General features: G+C 39.1%; 1 protein-coding gene across 2 annotated transcripts in view; it reads right to left on the bottom strand.

The window, feature by feature from the left end:
• Window positions 1–16454, bottom strand: part of dnah5l (dynein, axonemal, heavy chain 5 like) — a 297168-nt gene that overhangs the window by 259057 nt on the left and 21657 nt on the right. For both annotated transcript variants that reach the window (XM_072253688.1, XM_072253689.1), the window contains exons 10-13: window positions 15055–15148; window positions 14804–14902; window positions 14538–14719; window positions 9113–9232 (exon numbers count right to left, since the gene is read on the bottom strand). In XM_072253688.1, coding sequence (XP_072109789.1) covers window positions 9113–9232; window positions 14538–14719; window positions 14804–14902; window positions 15055–15148 — 495 coding nt within the window. The remainder of the gene's footprint in view (window positions 1–9112; window positions 9233–14537; window positions 14720–14803; window positions 14903–15054; window positions 15149–16454) is intronic.

The raw sequence follows: 16454 nt of genomic DNA, 5'->3' as shown, positions 1-16454 counted from the left end.
TGAAGGCTACACAGACAGAATATGAGGTATTGCTCTTCTAACCTGAGGGAGGCCTCTTTGTGGTAATAGAGGAGGCCATAGACCAATATGTCAGAGCGGGAATGAGGAATGGCATTGAAATAGGTGGCCACTGGGAAATTGTTACAGAGGTAGAAGTGCTTGACAAAACAGTACCCCCAAATTTACGCCAGGTCCTCACTGATATAGAGGAGGCTGCACTAGGAACACCAGATAAAATAGAACAGAACAAAACAAAACAGAATGGTGGATATGATGGAGGTTTGTGGTAGGTGAAGCATTTGTCACACTTGCAAGATAAGAGTCAAGAGGGAGATCAGTGGGAGGTGACTGGATAAGGGAATGATATAGGGAGCAATCCCTATGATCATGTCTGATTTATTTGGCTGCTTTCCCATGCTGTTCAGCGTCTTTCCTTTGCAGATGTCTCAAGTGTTTTATTTACATCACTCAGGCAAAAGATGAATATTAAAGACAAGAAAGTCTGGAGATGCTGGAAGTCCAGAACAACTCACACAAACTACTGGAGGAACTCAGCAAGTCAGACAGCATCTATAGAAAAGAATAAGGAAAAAAATAAACAGCTGACATTTCAGCCAAGACCCTTCTTCTGGACTGAGAAGGAAGGGCCATGATACCAGAATAAAAAGGTTGGGGAGGGGAAGAGGCTAGCTGGAAGGTGAGAGGTGAAGCCAGGTGAGTGGGAAAGGTCAAGAGCTGGAGAAGAAAGACTCTGATAGAAGAGTAGAATGGACCTCAGGAGAAAGGGAAGGAGGAGGGGACAAATTTGTTGAAAAATCACAGGAAATGTTGGATCCTAGGAATATCTGCCAGGCGTGTCACTTCTATCACTACCTTCACTTTGTTTTATTGAGTTTGAGTCTCACTGTGGCGATCACAAGTCCTTCAAGACCCTAATCCAATCTTTGGTCAATCTCTCCTAATGCAGTTCCAATCCCAAACATCAATGTCAACCATTGGTTTTCCTCAAAGGTGGAAGGGGGGGGGGGGGAACGCTTAAGGTTATTATCAACCAACTTCAATTATGTATTCACTCTGAAAGACTAATGCTGAACATTTGGTTTCCTGCAACTTAACTTCACCATCCCACTCCCACAGTGACCTTCCTGTTTGTGACCCCTGTGCTGTTACAAGGAGGTGCTGTTCCTCCAGCTTGCATTTTTTTCATCTGGGTGTATTACAAACTTATGGACTCAGCACTGTATTTTCTAATCACTCTTTCAGTATTAAAACTGGCCGTTTCTCCATGTCATCGTTTTTGGCTCAATTTTTCATATTTTATTTATACAACCTGATCTATTGGGCACGTCCCACAGCCTTATCATTAACACTACACTACACAGACAAAGAAGCTGAATGAGTCATTATATTTGTTCTGTCCATTTCGACTCTGCCTTCTCTCTTACTGAACACTAACTTGTTTTTTTCTCTCTTCCAGTTCTGACAGAGTCCCAAACTTGGAAAGTTAACTGTTTCTTTCTATAAATGCTGCCTGACCTGCTGAGTGTTTCCAGAATTTTCAGTTTTATTCCCAGTGACTGAGCTCAACAAAATTCATCCTCGTCACCCTGCTTCCTTGCTAACTTAGAAATAACATTGTATTGCTGTCCACTTGGGACTGTAACTCTCCTCTTCCTGCTTTTTAAAGAAATGACTTGGATACTCATTTCATTGGTTCAATTTTCATTGGAGTTCAACCTAGGTAAGTGTGAGGTGGTTCATTTTGGTAGGTCAAATATGATGGCAGAATATAGTATTAATGGTAAGACTCTTGGCAGTGTGGAGGATCAGAGGGATCTTGGGGTCTGAGTCCAGAGGACATTCAAAGCTGCTGCACAGGTTGACTGTGTGGTTAAGAAAGCATAGGGTGTATTGGCTTTCATCAACCGTGGGATTGAGTTCAAGAGCCGAGAGGTAATGTTACAGTTATAAATGACCCTTGTCAGACCCCACCTGGTGTACTGTGCTCAGTTCTGCTCACCTCACTGTAGGAAGGATGTGGAAACTATAGAAAGGGTGCAGAGGAGATTTACAACGATGTTGCCTGGATTGGGGAGCATGCCTCATGAGGATAGGTTGAGTGAAATTGGCCTTTTCTCCTTGGAGTGACGGAGGATGAGAGGTGACCTGATAGAAATGTATAAGATGATGAGAGGCATTGATCGTGTGGATAGTCAGAGGCTTTTTCCCAGGTCTGAAGTGGCTAACATGAGAGGGCACAATTTTAAGGTGCTTGGCCTTAGATTCAGAGGAGATGTCTGAGATAAGTTTTTTTTTTTACGCATAGCATGGTGAGTGCGTGGAATGGGCTACCAGTGACTGTGATGGAAGCGGATACAATAGGCTCTTTTAAGAGACTCTTGGATATGTACATGGAGCTTAGAAAAATAGAGGGCTATGAGTAACCGTAGGTAATTTCTAAAGTAAGTACATGTTCAGCACAGCATTGTGGGCCAAAGGGCCTGTATTGTGCTGTAGGTTTTCTATGTTTCTATTTTCCCCATGCCTGAATTCAATGTTGTGATTTCTTATTCAGATATGTGATAAGAACTGTTGTCAACTTCTACAACATTGTGATCTGTCTTAACTCAGACTCACTAGTCCCTCCTTCAGCACTTAAATAAAAAGTGAGCAAGATTTGTGCATTTCTCCTTCTGGTCCAATAGCACCCAATGCACGTTCCAACAACATTTTTGCAGTGTTTTTATTTTGTATTCAAGGGCCACATGCTGTGCAGACCAGCCACAATGAAGCAGGCCTACAATTGAAAGCCAAAGTCTACACTGACATGTTAAAAGCCACCACATTTACCCAGAGTGTTGCCATAGAACAAGGTAGATCATCAGGTAGATCATCAAAGTATTTTTATGTTCATGACCATTCCCATTAACAGTCATAATTCTTCTGCCTTTTATATTTCCATTCATATATCTGCTACTCCTTTACTGCATAGTCCTGCTTCCAGCTACCTGATCCCCAAAGCCTCAATCCCACAACCAAACATGTACAATTCCAGCCCCCTTTAACCACACATCAAGCAACTTCACCATCTTTGGAATGCCATCAAATCATAAGTCCATTTTTCTGCACCAATGCCTCACCCCCAAATGTTGGTACTTTATTCTCTGAATATCCAACCTCAGATGCTCCATCTACCAATTTTCCCATACCATCCCCACCTGCACCTGGGCCCAATACTCTCTATTTATTGCCCTCCTCATCTTTCTTCCCCATCCCAATTCCATTATGAGCCGTCCTTCACCTAATTTCCTTCACTGATTCCACAATGACGGAGCAGGTAGGTGGAAGACATTTGTACAATATTCCCAGTGTAAACTCGATTATATATCAGTGATAATGAATCTGATTATGATTCCATCATGTAGGATGCTTTGAGCCCATTATATAACAGAATTTTACAGCTCAGGCCCCACAAGTAACTGATATGGGCTCCCAGTATAGAACCAGTTTAATTTGCCTTTCAGAGCATAGCTGAATTTCTAGACATGTTCTTCAAGTGGCTGTGTAAATGAACTAGGTTTTGACACTGAATTTGAGGCTATTTAGATAGACAGATAGATAGTTTATAGACCCCAAAGATTACAGTGTCACAGTAGCATTACCGTAGCATTGCACAGATATTCAAATATACAAATATTAGAAGACAAAATATTAAAGTTACCTTAAAAATAAGATGTACAAGATTTACAAGTCAAAGATTACAAGATCTACAAGATTTCCAAGTTCACACTGATAAGATGGTAGAGCAAGAATGATCGTAATATTATACAGTAATGGGTGCACATTCACACTGTTCAGATATGAAGTGATGGTAGTATTGCACAGGGTGTCCGTGATAGCAGGGTGTGGTAAACAGAGCTAAACAGGGCTTAAACAGAGTTCTGGTAAACAGAGATTAATAACAGTCTTACAGGAGGGGTTTCATCACTTCCCCAGCTACAGGTTGACTCATTATAGATCCTAATGGCCGAAGGTAAGAATGACCTCACATAGTACTCTTTGGAGCAGTGCAGTTGTCTCAGTCTGTTACTGAAAGCGCTCCTCTGTTCAGCCAATTTGGCATGCAGAGAATGAGGAACATTATCCAGAATTGCCACATTTTCTGGATGGTCCTTTGTTCTACCACAATCTCCAGTATGTCCAGTTAAGAGTCCTGTAACAGAGCCAGCCTTTATTTATTAAATTTATGTAACCTGCACAAAATGCATGAAAGGAATAAACAGCTGATGTTTTGGGCTGAATAAAATCAACATTTTATTCCTTTTTCTATAGATGCTGCCTGACTTGCTGAGTTCCCTCAGCATTTTGTGTGTGTGTTTCTCTACATTTCCAGCATCTGCAGAATCTCTTGTGTTTGTGGCTATTTATGTGTCAAGTGCTCCCTCTCCTGGTTAAATTAAGACTTCTCAATGTAAATTATTTTACCACAGAGCAGAGTCCTGTCACATGCACTTAAGATACACCATGTCAATTAATATAAATAATATGCTTACGGAGTAATACAGTAGGATCAGGACATGATAATGATTTTTTAATCAAGTGGTGTACAGTTAAAACTGCTGCTGGATAATTACAATAACTTAAGTTTAACCCCTGCTTTTGGTTGTTGCCTCTACAGAGTTTACACATTGTCCGCATGACCAAAGAAGCATTGCTTAGTAGGTTAATTAGTTACTGTATGTTAGTATATATGGGTGGCAGAAGATCAACAGAAGTTTATTTGGTTACAGAGAAATAAATGTGGAGTGAAACCAATATGAATCCTCGGGGTACCCATAGAAACATGAAAGACTGAATAATCTTCTTGTGTTTCATAAAAAATTAAAAATTGAAAAGATCAAAAACACATAGTAACTTTACTACTACAAAAGCATTCAAATCCACTGTTTATGTTTAATCTGATATTAATATGCATACTGTAGTTTCAAATTATATTTATACATTTTAAAATAATCTGCATAAGGTGTTTTGTAATAGCTGTCTTAGTGCACAAAGATGTAGGCTGTTACATTAGTCTTCTGTCCCCCACAATCTCCTTGTAAAACGATTAATTTTTGACACTTTTGACACAAGGAAACTGTGAATCATCCCTTAGATGTTCATGGCTGTCAGGTCAGCTTCAAAACCTATCTATTAAAACTCACACTGATGGATTCTGCATATTTGCTAAAGCAATACAATTTTCAGCTTTATAATCAGTAAGATTTATTAAGCCAATGTAACCAAAGATATACATCTTCTAGTAGCAGTTCTTATATTCATGGTCCTCCTGAATTTCATATACTTGTAAAAATAAAGGTTTCTGGCTGAGATAAATAGTGGAACTAAATATCCTTCTCCAACACTAAAGGTATTACAGTTTTTAAGATGATGTTAACTACATTTGCATCCACGTCAATCAGTTTGGTTGACATAAGTATTAGATTACTAGAATTCGTAAAATTAATTGCTATTACTCATAACAACGAAATTATCCCAGATTTAGACTTTTGAATTATGTAGAAGTGCGTTCCCATCATATTACAATTTAATGTGTGACCAACGTGTGAAAGAAAAATGGAGGGCTATGTGGGAGGGAAAGGTCAGATTGATGGTAGAATAGCTTAAAGGGTCTGTACTGTGCTGAACTGTTCTGTGTTTTATGTTCAAACATTTATGACCTCAGAGCAGTTCTAAACAACAAATCTGAAATTAAAACAGAAAATGTTGAAATCACTCAGTGGATTGGGCAGCATTTGTAGAAAGAGAAATAATTAATGTTTCAGGTCAAAGACAGGATATAAGTATTTTCATATTAGTATCCTACCCCATAATGTATCCTAGGCATATCGGTTCACTCTCCTTATTATAACTGAACCGGCTCCATGTAATCTCCACGTCGATTGTCATGCAACGTTCTCACTCATCTTTCCAGTCCTAGCAGCGTCCTCTTACTCTTATCAGCAGAGTTTATGAGCCTTAAACTCCTACCATTTCAGAATCCCTTTAATCCAACCGCTGTATCTCTACTTTCTGAAATTTCCTAATTTTTTTCCCTTCCTTTCCACTTTCAACTTCCTTTGCCCTTGATAACTCAGTTTCCAACTGTCTTTAGTTTCTCAGTTTTAAGCCCTTTAAGATACTTTGCTACACCAATCACTCTCATTCAGATTTGGGATTTCTACATTAGGGTTTTGCGTGAAGTTTAGAGTCAGTGACTCATAGAAAGTCATACAGTATAGGCTCACTGGCCATCAAGAACCTATTTTGTATTTCTATTAAATCACATCTTAACAGCACTCCATCTGTAGCTTTCTATGCCATAGCATTTCAGGTTCTCTCTAGGTCTCCAACCCCTCATCTTAAAATTACAATAGGTCCTCTGTTCATAGATGACCCTGCTAAGGGGAAACATTTCTCACTATCTAAACTACCTATGCTCCTCTTAGTTTTGTATACCTCAGTCAGTCTTTTTTCTACAAGAAAATCAAACCCAGCCTATCCAGTCTTTTGTCATAGCTGATCCATCCCAGGCAACATCCTGATAAACTGCCTCTGCACCAATGCGATCACGTACTTCCTATAGTATAGCAAACAGAACTGCACACAGAATTGTAGCTGCAGCCTAACTAATATTCTGTATGGTTGTGTCATAACCTCCTTAAGCTTATATTCTGTACATTGATGAAGGGAGAGCAGTGGATGTAGTGTATATAAGTTTTAGTATGGTGTTTGATGATTCTGCTGTGTGGATACAGAATTGGCTTGTCCATAAAAAGCAGAGGGCGGTAGTAGATGGACAGCATTCTGCCTGGAGATTAGTAACCAGTGGTGTTCCACGGGAGTCTGTTGTGGGATCCCTGCTCATTGTGATTTTTATAAATGACTTAGATGAGGAAGGAGAACGATGGGTTAGTAAGATTGTAGATGACACAATGGTTGGTGGAGTTGTGGATAGTGTGGAAGGTTGCTACGGGACATTGACAGGATACAGAGCAGGGCTGAGAAGTGACAGGTGGATTTCAACCCAGAAGAGCGTGATTCATTTTGTCAGGTCAAATTTGAAGGCAGAATGTGGGGGCTTTAGCAGTATTCTTAGGAGAGCAGAGGAACAGAGGGATCTTGAGGTCCACATCCGTAGATCCAAAGACGCCGCACAATTTGATAGGGTTGTTAAGGCGGCGTATCGTGTGTTGGTCTTCATTAGTCAGGGGTTTAGTTCAAAAGCCATGAAGTAATGTTATGGCTCTATTAAACCCTGGTTTTATGGAAGTGTAGCATTACCTCAAGGCTCTTGAATTTTAGCTTCATTGCCCATTAAACCTAAAGATCTAAATTTATGTGTAAGATTTTTTAAACATAAGGAAGATTTCGTTCACTGTAAATTTGCAAACAATGAAAAATGAGGGGAGATTTGATGGAGGTGTACAAAATTTTGAGGGGTATAGATAGGGTTAACGCAAGTAGGCTTTCTCCACTGAGGTTGGGTGAAACTAGAAATAGACGTCATATTTAAGGGGAACCTAAGTGGGAACTTCTTCACTCCAACTAAACAGAAGTGGTGGATGTGGGTTCGATTTTGACATTCATAAGTAGTTTGGAATAAGCACATTGACAGGAGGGGTTTGGAGGTCTGTGGTCCAGGAGCAAGTAGATGGGACTAGGCAGAATAACAGTTTAGATGGGCCAAAAGGCCTGTTTCTGTACTGTCGTGCTCCATGACCATTTTATATAGTAAGTCATAGTAAAGTTCAAGTCTAAAGTTATTTTTCAGACCTCATTTGGTTACCTGTTCCAAAGAGTTCTTCACTTGCTTTTCTTTTTGCTGTGGTCTGAAATAGAAAGCCAGCAAATGGAAACTGCAAGCTGATAGTCCTATTCATGAGCAAAATTATGACTGCCTCTTTGAAACTTGAATGTCAGCTTGACTTCCGACATGCTGGAGTTGTCTCTAAGCCCTGCCACTTTGACAAAATCCCCAAGACAGCAATCACACAAAATGTTTACATTTAAAAGTTCAAACAATCTTCCAAGAAACCTTTGGATCTGTTCTGATTAGTATGATCGGTCCATACTGCAGGGCATTAACACCTGTTCAGATGGTTGTCAAATGCATGGCACACAATAAATGTTAACATATTTTCTAGCATTCCACAGAGAAAAGTAGGAGATGCATATCTATGCCTTCAGTATACTAAACTGCAACATGAATGTTAACAGGTTCAGCAATGATCAATGTGCTTCAGTAAATAATTCATTATTAACAAAGAAATATGACTTTGTCCCATTTTCAGAAGCTGCTGTAATCGAGGAATTTGTGCTCCTTGCTCACCTGTGCAAAACAAACATTAAAATCTACTGGGGGAAATACAATAAACATCTAAGATCAGAAATGAAAACAGAAAGTGCTCAACAGTCAGACTGCATCTCGGGAAATACAAAACAGCAAAAATAACTTCAAGTTAATTGCAAGTTTACTAGAACAAATAACTTGTTCTCCTCCATAAACGCTCCCTGACCTGCAAAATATTTCCACATGGTTTAACATTTCATGCACTTTCTCATCCAAAATATTCTGTTATTCACAAGTTTATCAGCGTTTTCAAGTTATTCTTTTATTCTCTGGGGTCAAGCGTTGAATCTTCTTTTTCTACAATCTATACAATCACCTATTGGCACACTACCTGGTTGCAGGAGGCCTATTTAGGTACCAATAATGACCCTATATTTTGAAGAAATAACCCTACCTGCCTTGGAGATAGAGGCAGACTTCAAAGGACTGAAAAGTTAACAGAACAAGCATGACAGTTGGCATGCCAGAGATAGAAATGGTGCAAAAGAATGTTACATTAATCTTTTGTGTGTTAAAATATGTTAAGAATGCTTACATACACTTCAAAGTCTTTGCTTTAAAACAGCATTAGTTATTTGCCTGTCCCACACCTTCTGCAACTCTAGCAGTGTGGATAGTGCAGAAGCTCTAAATAGGAATCAACTTATAATTTAAAATAAAGAGACAAATTAAGCTGCAAATAGTATTTAGGATAGTGTTAAATCAAAACAATATAATTACCTAAATTCAAACTGTCTCTCCTTTGGATTTTCCCGAAGCTTCTCCCTGATTCGTTGGAAGTGTTTTTGATATTCAAGGTTTAACTGCATACAATCCTTGATTCTCTTCAGAAATTCCTCTCTGAAATGGACAATGAGTAAAAAGTTGTGTTTGTTTCTCATCAAATGAGTTCATACAAGCTTACTATTTTAAGTGAAGAATCTTAGCCCGAAACATCAACTGTACTCTTTTCCATAGATGCTGCCTGGCCTGCTGAGTTCCTCCAGTATTTTGTATAAGTCACTTACTATTTTAAATCATCACCAAAAGTTTCAGCATTTATTTCAATCAGGAAACTTAAGAAAAAAATATCTGGTATATAATTAACAACGAAGTGTATTATAATTCTTAAATATATACATTATAACTATCAAAAACTTTTTACATGATAATATCTGATCTCTTATCAATACTGTAGAAGAGCAGCTGAATTCCAGAGATTAAGTGAAAGTGACTGCCACTGAGTACAAGGCAGCATTTCACAGAATGTAAAAATTAGCTCATCGGGCATCAAGAGGAAAACACCTCAGTGGTTGGAGTCCTATTTCACAATAGTTGTAGACAGCAGAGGTCAATCATCACAGCCCTAGGATACTGCTGCAGGGAGCTCCATCTATCATCAGTAGCAGTTTCATCCCTAACCTTCTCTCCGGCATTAAGTCAGATTGACTGCACAATATTCAAACCCATTGGTAAAGCCTCTGGAAAGAAAACAATAGATGTCTTAAGAGCAACACAAAAAGAACTGGGGGAATTCAGCAGGTCAAGCAGAATCTAAAGAGGGAAATGGACAGTCAGGGGAAAAATTTAGTTAACCTATCTAATAGATGCCTCTTTACAGCAATCCCCAGACAACATTGAGATGTGAGCTGATACAATGGACAGGTACTTACATTTCCTGAGGAGATGTTGGATTGCATAGTGGGAGAGAGGGGGTTAAAAAAAAAAAGCAAGTGGGGCAGTCAGGACATTGTGCATGCCACAGTTCGCAAGGAGAAGTTCGATTCTGTAGCTGGAGGGAGAATTCGAAACAAGTGAGCGGGAGCAGTTGAGTCATGCTACACACCACAGTTTCCGAATAGATGTTGGATTGCGCATCATCAGACACTTGGTAAGGTCCAATAAAAAGTTAAGTTTAAGTAGAAAAGCCTTTGTGTGAGTGGGCCAGTTTTAGTGTGGTGAGCTCAAGCTTTGACTCGTAGAGGCTTTGGTGAGGAGAGGTGGAGACAATAGGTAGATTTTTTTTGTTTAATTTTCCTTTTTCTTTCTTTCTTTCTTATTGCACAGCTGGAGCAGTGGGAATGTCAGGCAGGATAGCAGATGCTCTTGTGGGAAGGCAGAGAGACCTCCAGTGAACCTGACGACTACACCTGACAGAAAAGTGCATCCAGCTGCAGCTTCTTTCAAACTGTGTTAAGGAACTGGAGCAGGAACTGGATGAACTTCAGATAAGAGGCTGAGAGGTTGATCAACAGGACACACATAACTGGGTGACCATCGGGAGGGTGAAAGCGTATTCCTGTGGCCATTCCCTCAGTAACAGGTGTTGCGGGGGGTGACCTAGCAGAGCAAAGCCACAGCAGTCAGGTCTCAAAGACGCTGTTAGGGGATTCCATAGTGAGAGGAGCAGAAAGCAGATTCTGTGTACATGAAAGAGACACCCGGATGGTATGTTAGCTCCCAGGTGTCAGGGTCCAAGATGCCTCAGATCGGGTTCACATCATTCTAAAGGGGGAGAGAGAGCAACCGGAAGTCGTCGTACATATTGTGGATCAATGACATTGTTAGGAAAAGGCATGAGATCCTGAGAGAATATAGGGAGTGAGGTAGAATGCTGAAAACCAGGACCTCCAGGGTAGTAATCTCCAGATTCCTGCCTGTGCTACATGCCAGTGAGTGCAGGAATAGGATGATTTGGCAGATAAATGCATGGCTGAGCAATTGGTACATTGGGCAGGGTTTCAGATTTCTGGATCATTGGGATCTATTCAGGTCAAGGGATGATCTGTACAAAACAAACAAGTTACACCTGAATCCAAAGGGGACCACTATTCCTGTGGCAGGTTTGCTGGAGCCATTGGGGAAGGTTTAAACTAATGTGCAGGGGGATAGGAACTAGATTGATAGGGCAGAGGATGGGGCAGTTGGTATACAAGCTGATGTAGTGTGTAGTGAGACTGTGAGAAAGGACAGGCATATGATAGGGCAAAGTTGCAGTCAGTGGGATGAGTTGAAGAGTAACTTGGGAGGAAAATTGAAAAGGGTGATGAATACAAGACCAAAGGTGTTATGTTGAATGCACACAGTATACCAAATAAGGTATATGGAATAAGTTAGGGATGGACAGATATAATATTGTGGGCATCACTGATTTATAGCTGAAAGAAGAAAAATTGTAGGGAGCTTAACATCCAAGGATACACCTTGCATTGAAAGGACAGGGAGGAAGGCAGAGGGGTGGGGTGGCTCCTTAGAAAGAGATGACATAAGAATGGAAGATATAGAATCCTTGTAGGTAGAGTTAAAAAACTGCAAGGGTGAAAATACCCTGATGGGAGTTATACAGTATACAGGCCTCAAACTGTAGCCAGGACATGGGCTAACAAATTAGGGAGATAGAAAAGGCATGTAAAAAGGGCAACGTTACAAGTCATGGGGGAATTTCAATTTGCAGTTAGATTGGGAAAATCATGTTGATGCTGGATCCCAAGAAACAGAATTTGTAGAATGTCTACAAGATGGATTTTCAGAACAGATTGTGGTTAAGCCCACTAGGGGAAAGGCAATTTTAGATTGTGTGTTGTGTATGAAGAAGATTTGATTAGGGAGCTTAAGGTAAGAGAACCCATAGGAGACAATGATCATATTATGATAGAATTCACCCTGCAGATTGAAAGGAAGAATCTAAAATCAGGTGTATCAGCATTACAGTGGAGTAAAGGGAATTACAGAGCCATGAGAAAAAAGGAGATGGCCAAAACTGATTGAAAGGGGATACTCAGCAGGGATGATAGCAAAACAGCATTGGCTGAAGTTTCCAGAAACAATTCAGAAGATACAGGATAGATACATCCTAAAGATGAAGAAGTATTCTAAAGGGAGGATGACACAACCATGGCAAAGACAGCTTGAAAGTAAAAGAAGGGGCATATAACAAAAATTAGTGGAAAGGTAGAGGATTGGGAAGCTTTCAAAAATCAGCAGAAGTCAACTGAAAAGCCATAAGGAGAGAACAAATGAAATATGAAAGGAAGTTAGTCAATAATGTAAAAGGATACCATTTTTTTCCAGATATATAAAGAGTAAAAGAGAGGTGAGAGTGGATATCGAACTTCTGGAGAATGATGCCAGAGAGGTAGTAATAGGGAACAATAAAATGTCAGATGAACTTAATTAGTATTTTTCATCAGTCTTCATTGTGGAAAGACACTAGCAGTACGCCAGAAATTCGAGAGTGTCAGGGAACAAAAGTGAGTGTGCAGTAGCTGCTCTTACTTAGGTAAAGGTGCTTAGAAAGTTTAAAGGCCTGAAGTGAGATAAGCCACCTGGATGAGATGGACTACACCTCAGTGTTTTGAAAGGGGTAGCTGAAGAGATTTTGGAGACATTAGTAATGATCTTTCAATAATCACTAAATTTCTGGAATGTCTCCAGAGGACTGGAAAATTTTAAATGCCACTCCACTCATTAAGAAGGGAGGGAGGCAGAAAAAAGGAAATTATAGGCCAGGTGGCCTGACTTCTGTGGTTGGAAAGATGTTGGAGTCTATCACTAAGAATGAGGTAACGGGGTACTTAAGGCACATGATAAAATAGGCCAAAGTCAGCAAGGTTTTTTAAAGGTAAAATCTTGTCTGACAAATCTGTTGAAATTCTTTGAGGAAATAAAAAGCAGGCTAGATAAAGGACTTAAATGGACTAGGAGAATGGACAAAGAAGCGGCTGACAGAGTATAATGTAAGGAAGTGTATGGTCATGCACTTTGGTAGAAGGAATAAGGGCGTAGACTATTTTCTAACTGGAAGAAAAACTAAAATTCAAACATGCAAAGGGAGTTGTGAGTCCTTCTGCAGATTTCCATAAATGTTAACTTGCAGATTGAGAAGGTGATGAGGATGGCAAATGCAATATTAGCATTCATTTCAAAAGGACTGGAATATAAAAGCAAGGATGTAATGCTGAGGCATTAAACGGCATTGGTCAGACCACACTTGAAGTATTCTGAGCAGCTTTGGGCCCATTATCTAAGAAAAGATGTGCTCACATTGGAGAATGTCCAGAGGAGGTTCACAATAATAATCCCAGGAATGAAAATGTTAATGCACGAGGAGTGTTGATGACTCTTGGCCTGTACTCGCTGAAGTTTAGAAGGAGGGGTGGAGAAAGAATCTCACTGAAACCTATCAAATTTTGAAAGGCTTAGATACAGTGAATGTGGAGAGGATGTTTCCTATGGTGAGGAAGTCTAGGACCAGAGGACACGGCCTCAGAATGGAGGAACTTCTGTTTATAACAGAGATGTAGAGGAATTTCTTTTGCTAGAGGGTGGTGAATCTGTGGAATTCACAGATGGCTGCGGAGGCCAAGTCATTGGGTATATTTAAAGCAGAGGCTCATTGTTTCTTGATTAGTCAGGGTGTCAAAGGTTATGGGGAGAAGGCAGGAGAATAGGGTTGAGAAGGATAATAAATCAGCCATGATGGAATAACAGAATAGACTTGATGGGCCGAATGGCCTAATTCTGCTCCTAAGTCTTACGGTCTTACATGGAAACGGCTATAAGGATTAATGGCCAAACATAGGTAAATGGGACTAGCTTAGATGGGAATCTTGGTCAGCTGTTTCCCTGCTGTATGTCTTGATGACCATGACTCTATTACAGGAAACATTTAAACTACAAATGTGGCAGGTGATGTCACATCTGATACAGAAATATATCACTACTTCTCATTGTCACTGTGTCTAAACCCTGGAATTTCCCATCCATTAGAATTGATGTAATATCTCCATCAGAATGTTTGCTGCTGGTATGTTCACCAGAAGTACTGCTGCAGTTTATAGAAAGTAACTCATCACCATCTCATTAGCAATAGTGGATAATGATATGCATTAAAAGTTGTAATTCCACTCATTATATTTATGCTATTCCTGGAAGAATCAGGATGGAATGGGCAAAAGCAAAAATGAAAGAATGCTTTAGCAATAAAGAAAATCTTCCTTCTATTACTTGAATGAGTCAAGACACAAGAAATCAATTATTGATCAATAAATTCCATAGAAATTCATTGTCTTCATTCTTCAATTTTGTGCTCAGCAAACTTATAGAAGGTTTGGTTAAAATATTGTTCAGCTAAAGTATCTGTGTCAAAAATAGATAACTTGATTACCTGTCATGCTCCCAAATTTTTCCAGTGTTCTGATGGAGGTACTTTTTGCATGTAGTGATCATTTGATTGGTAACTTTGATAAAAAGAGAGGTCATATGCTCTGATGTATTGTAGTACTTTGAAATGCTGTGGATCATTCGAATACTGTTCATCAAATTAGGGACATGTTCAATCATGGTGGCCTGAAACAATAATAAATGTTGAAATATATTTTCTTCAATGTTATACACTAATCCAGTAGAATTAATTAGAATGCATCAACCAACCGGTGAGCATTTCACAAGGGGCCCAAAGAACTTGTCCAGTGTGTATAGATATTTCACATTATCCTTAGCTTCATTGGCCGCATCTGTAATATTGCCATCCTAGGTAAAAAGAAAACAATAGATTATTGCAAGGAATTGACACTTTCAAGGATTGCTTTGATGAAAGAATATATGACTACTCAACTGTGAGCAGCTTCTTACGAACAATATAACATTTGCCTATCAAACTTAGTTTAAAAAGTGAAATTTACCAGTTTTCTCCAATGTTTCAATGACCTGGACTTTGCAACCTGAAGAATACCTATAACTCTTCTTACTTGATGACTCTTAATTTGATCAAGAAGGCTAAAATTAAAAATAAAAATAACAAAATTTTAAAGGCACAGAATATACAAATTCAACTTCACAAATCTAGATAAAATGCTTAGCTTGAGAGCCAGAGAAATTTAGTAGTAGCATAGAAATTCAGATATATTGTGATGCCTTTGGAGTAATAAAAAATGAATTCCAGTATCGGTAATATTGGTGATTGGATGATTAAGAAACAGCAGAGTTCAAGATAGTAAGTTATGTTTAAGGATCTCCCATAGCAAGGGGAAGATTATAAACATAGATATAGTTACAACCATAGAAATCATCCTTGTGGTAGAAGTGGGAGATTTAATTTTAACATGAGAATTCAACAAAAAGAATATCTGAAAAAGTATTCCATTTCTAGTTCACATTTGCTGGAGTTTGCTAAGACAACTACCTAAACTACCAATTCAGTTTACAATGAGACAGAATAGTTGAGCACTATTTCATTAGATAAATATGCAGTTAATGTTTTGAGATACGTTGAGGGGAGGGAGGTGGTTTGAAAACACATGTTGCCTATGAGAAATTCCTGAAGGGTATTGATGAATGATTGATCAGCCAACTGTTTGGAAGTACTAATTCACTAGGCATTAATTGCTTTGTTTTTGGAAGTGAAAATATGAGATTTGCTGTCTGGCTTTCATGAATTGCACGATGGTCTCATGTCTTCATCAGTTGTTTGTTTTAAATCATTTTTGAAATCTAAGCTTCGCTGCCAAGGTCAGCAGTTTTTACCCATTTGTAAATGCCCTTCAGAGGTGGTAGTGAGCCACAACAGAATTAACTACAAGGCCCTTTCAGTGTCAACCAACCACTTAATGGTTGATGTGAAATCATAAAAGGCTAGATTAAATAAGGATAATGACCACATGATCCAAGAGCAGAATAGGGCTATTTGGCCCATCAATTATTTATCTGAACCAATCATAGCTGACTTTTTTCAACCCCATTTTTGAGCCTTCTCCCTTTAGTCCTTAACTTGTTTACCAGTCAAGGGTTCCCCTAAAAGTAATCAATGAATCTGATGGGATCTTTATGACATGTTTTTTAGGCTTTTTTACAGTTGCTGTAATTACTAATGAATATTTGTTCCAAATTTCAGAATATTATTGTAACTTAGACTTAGAACACCAACAGACACCATTGCTGGATTTAAAATTAGTTGTCCAAGCTTCTGGTTTATTAATTTCATGTCCTAAACATTGTGCCATCATGGCAAAATCAAAATCAGAATCAGTTCTATTATCACTGGCATGTGACATGAAATTTGTTAACTTAGCAGCAGCAGTTCAAT

The sequence above is a fragment of the Mobula birostris genome, chromosome 3, assembly GCF_030028105.1.
Source record: "Mobula birostris isolate sMobBir1 chromosome 3, sMobBir1.hap1, whole genome shotgun sequence".
NCBI classification, from domain to species: Eukaryota; Metazoa; Chordata; class Chondrichthyes; order Myliobatiformes; family Myliobatidae; genus Mobula; species Mobula birostris.
Note: the sequence above shows the minus strand (reverse complement) of the source record. Positions and strands in the feature narration are given on the sequence as shown.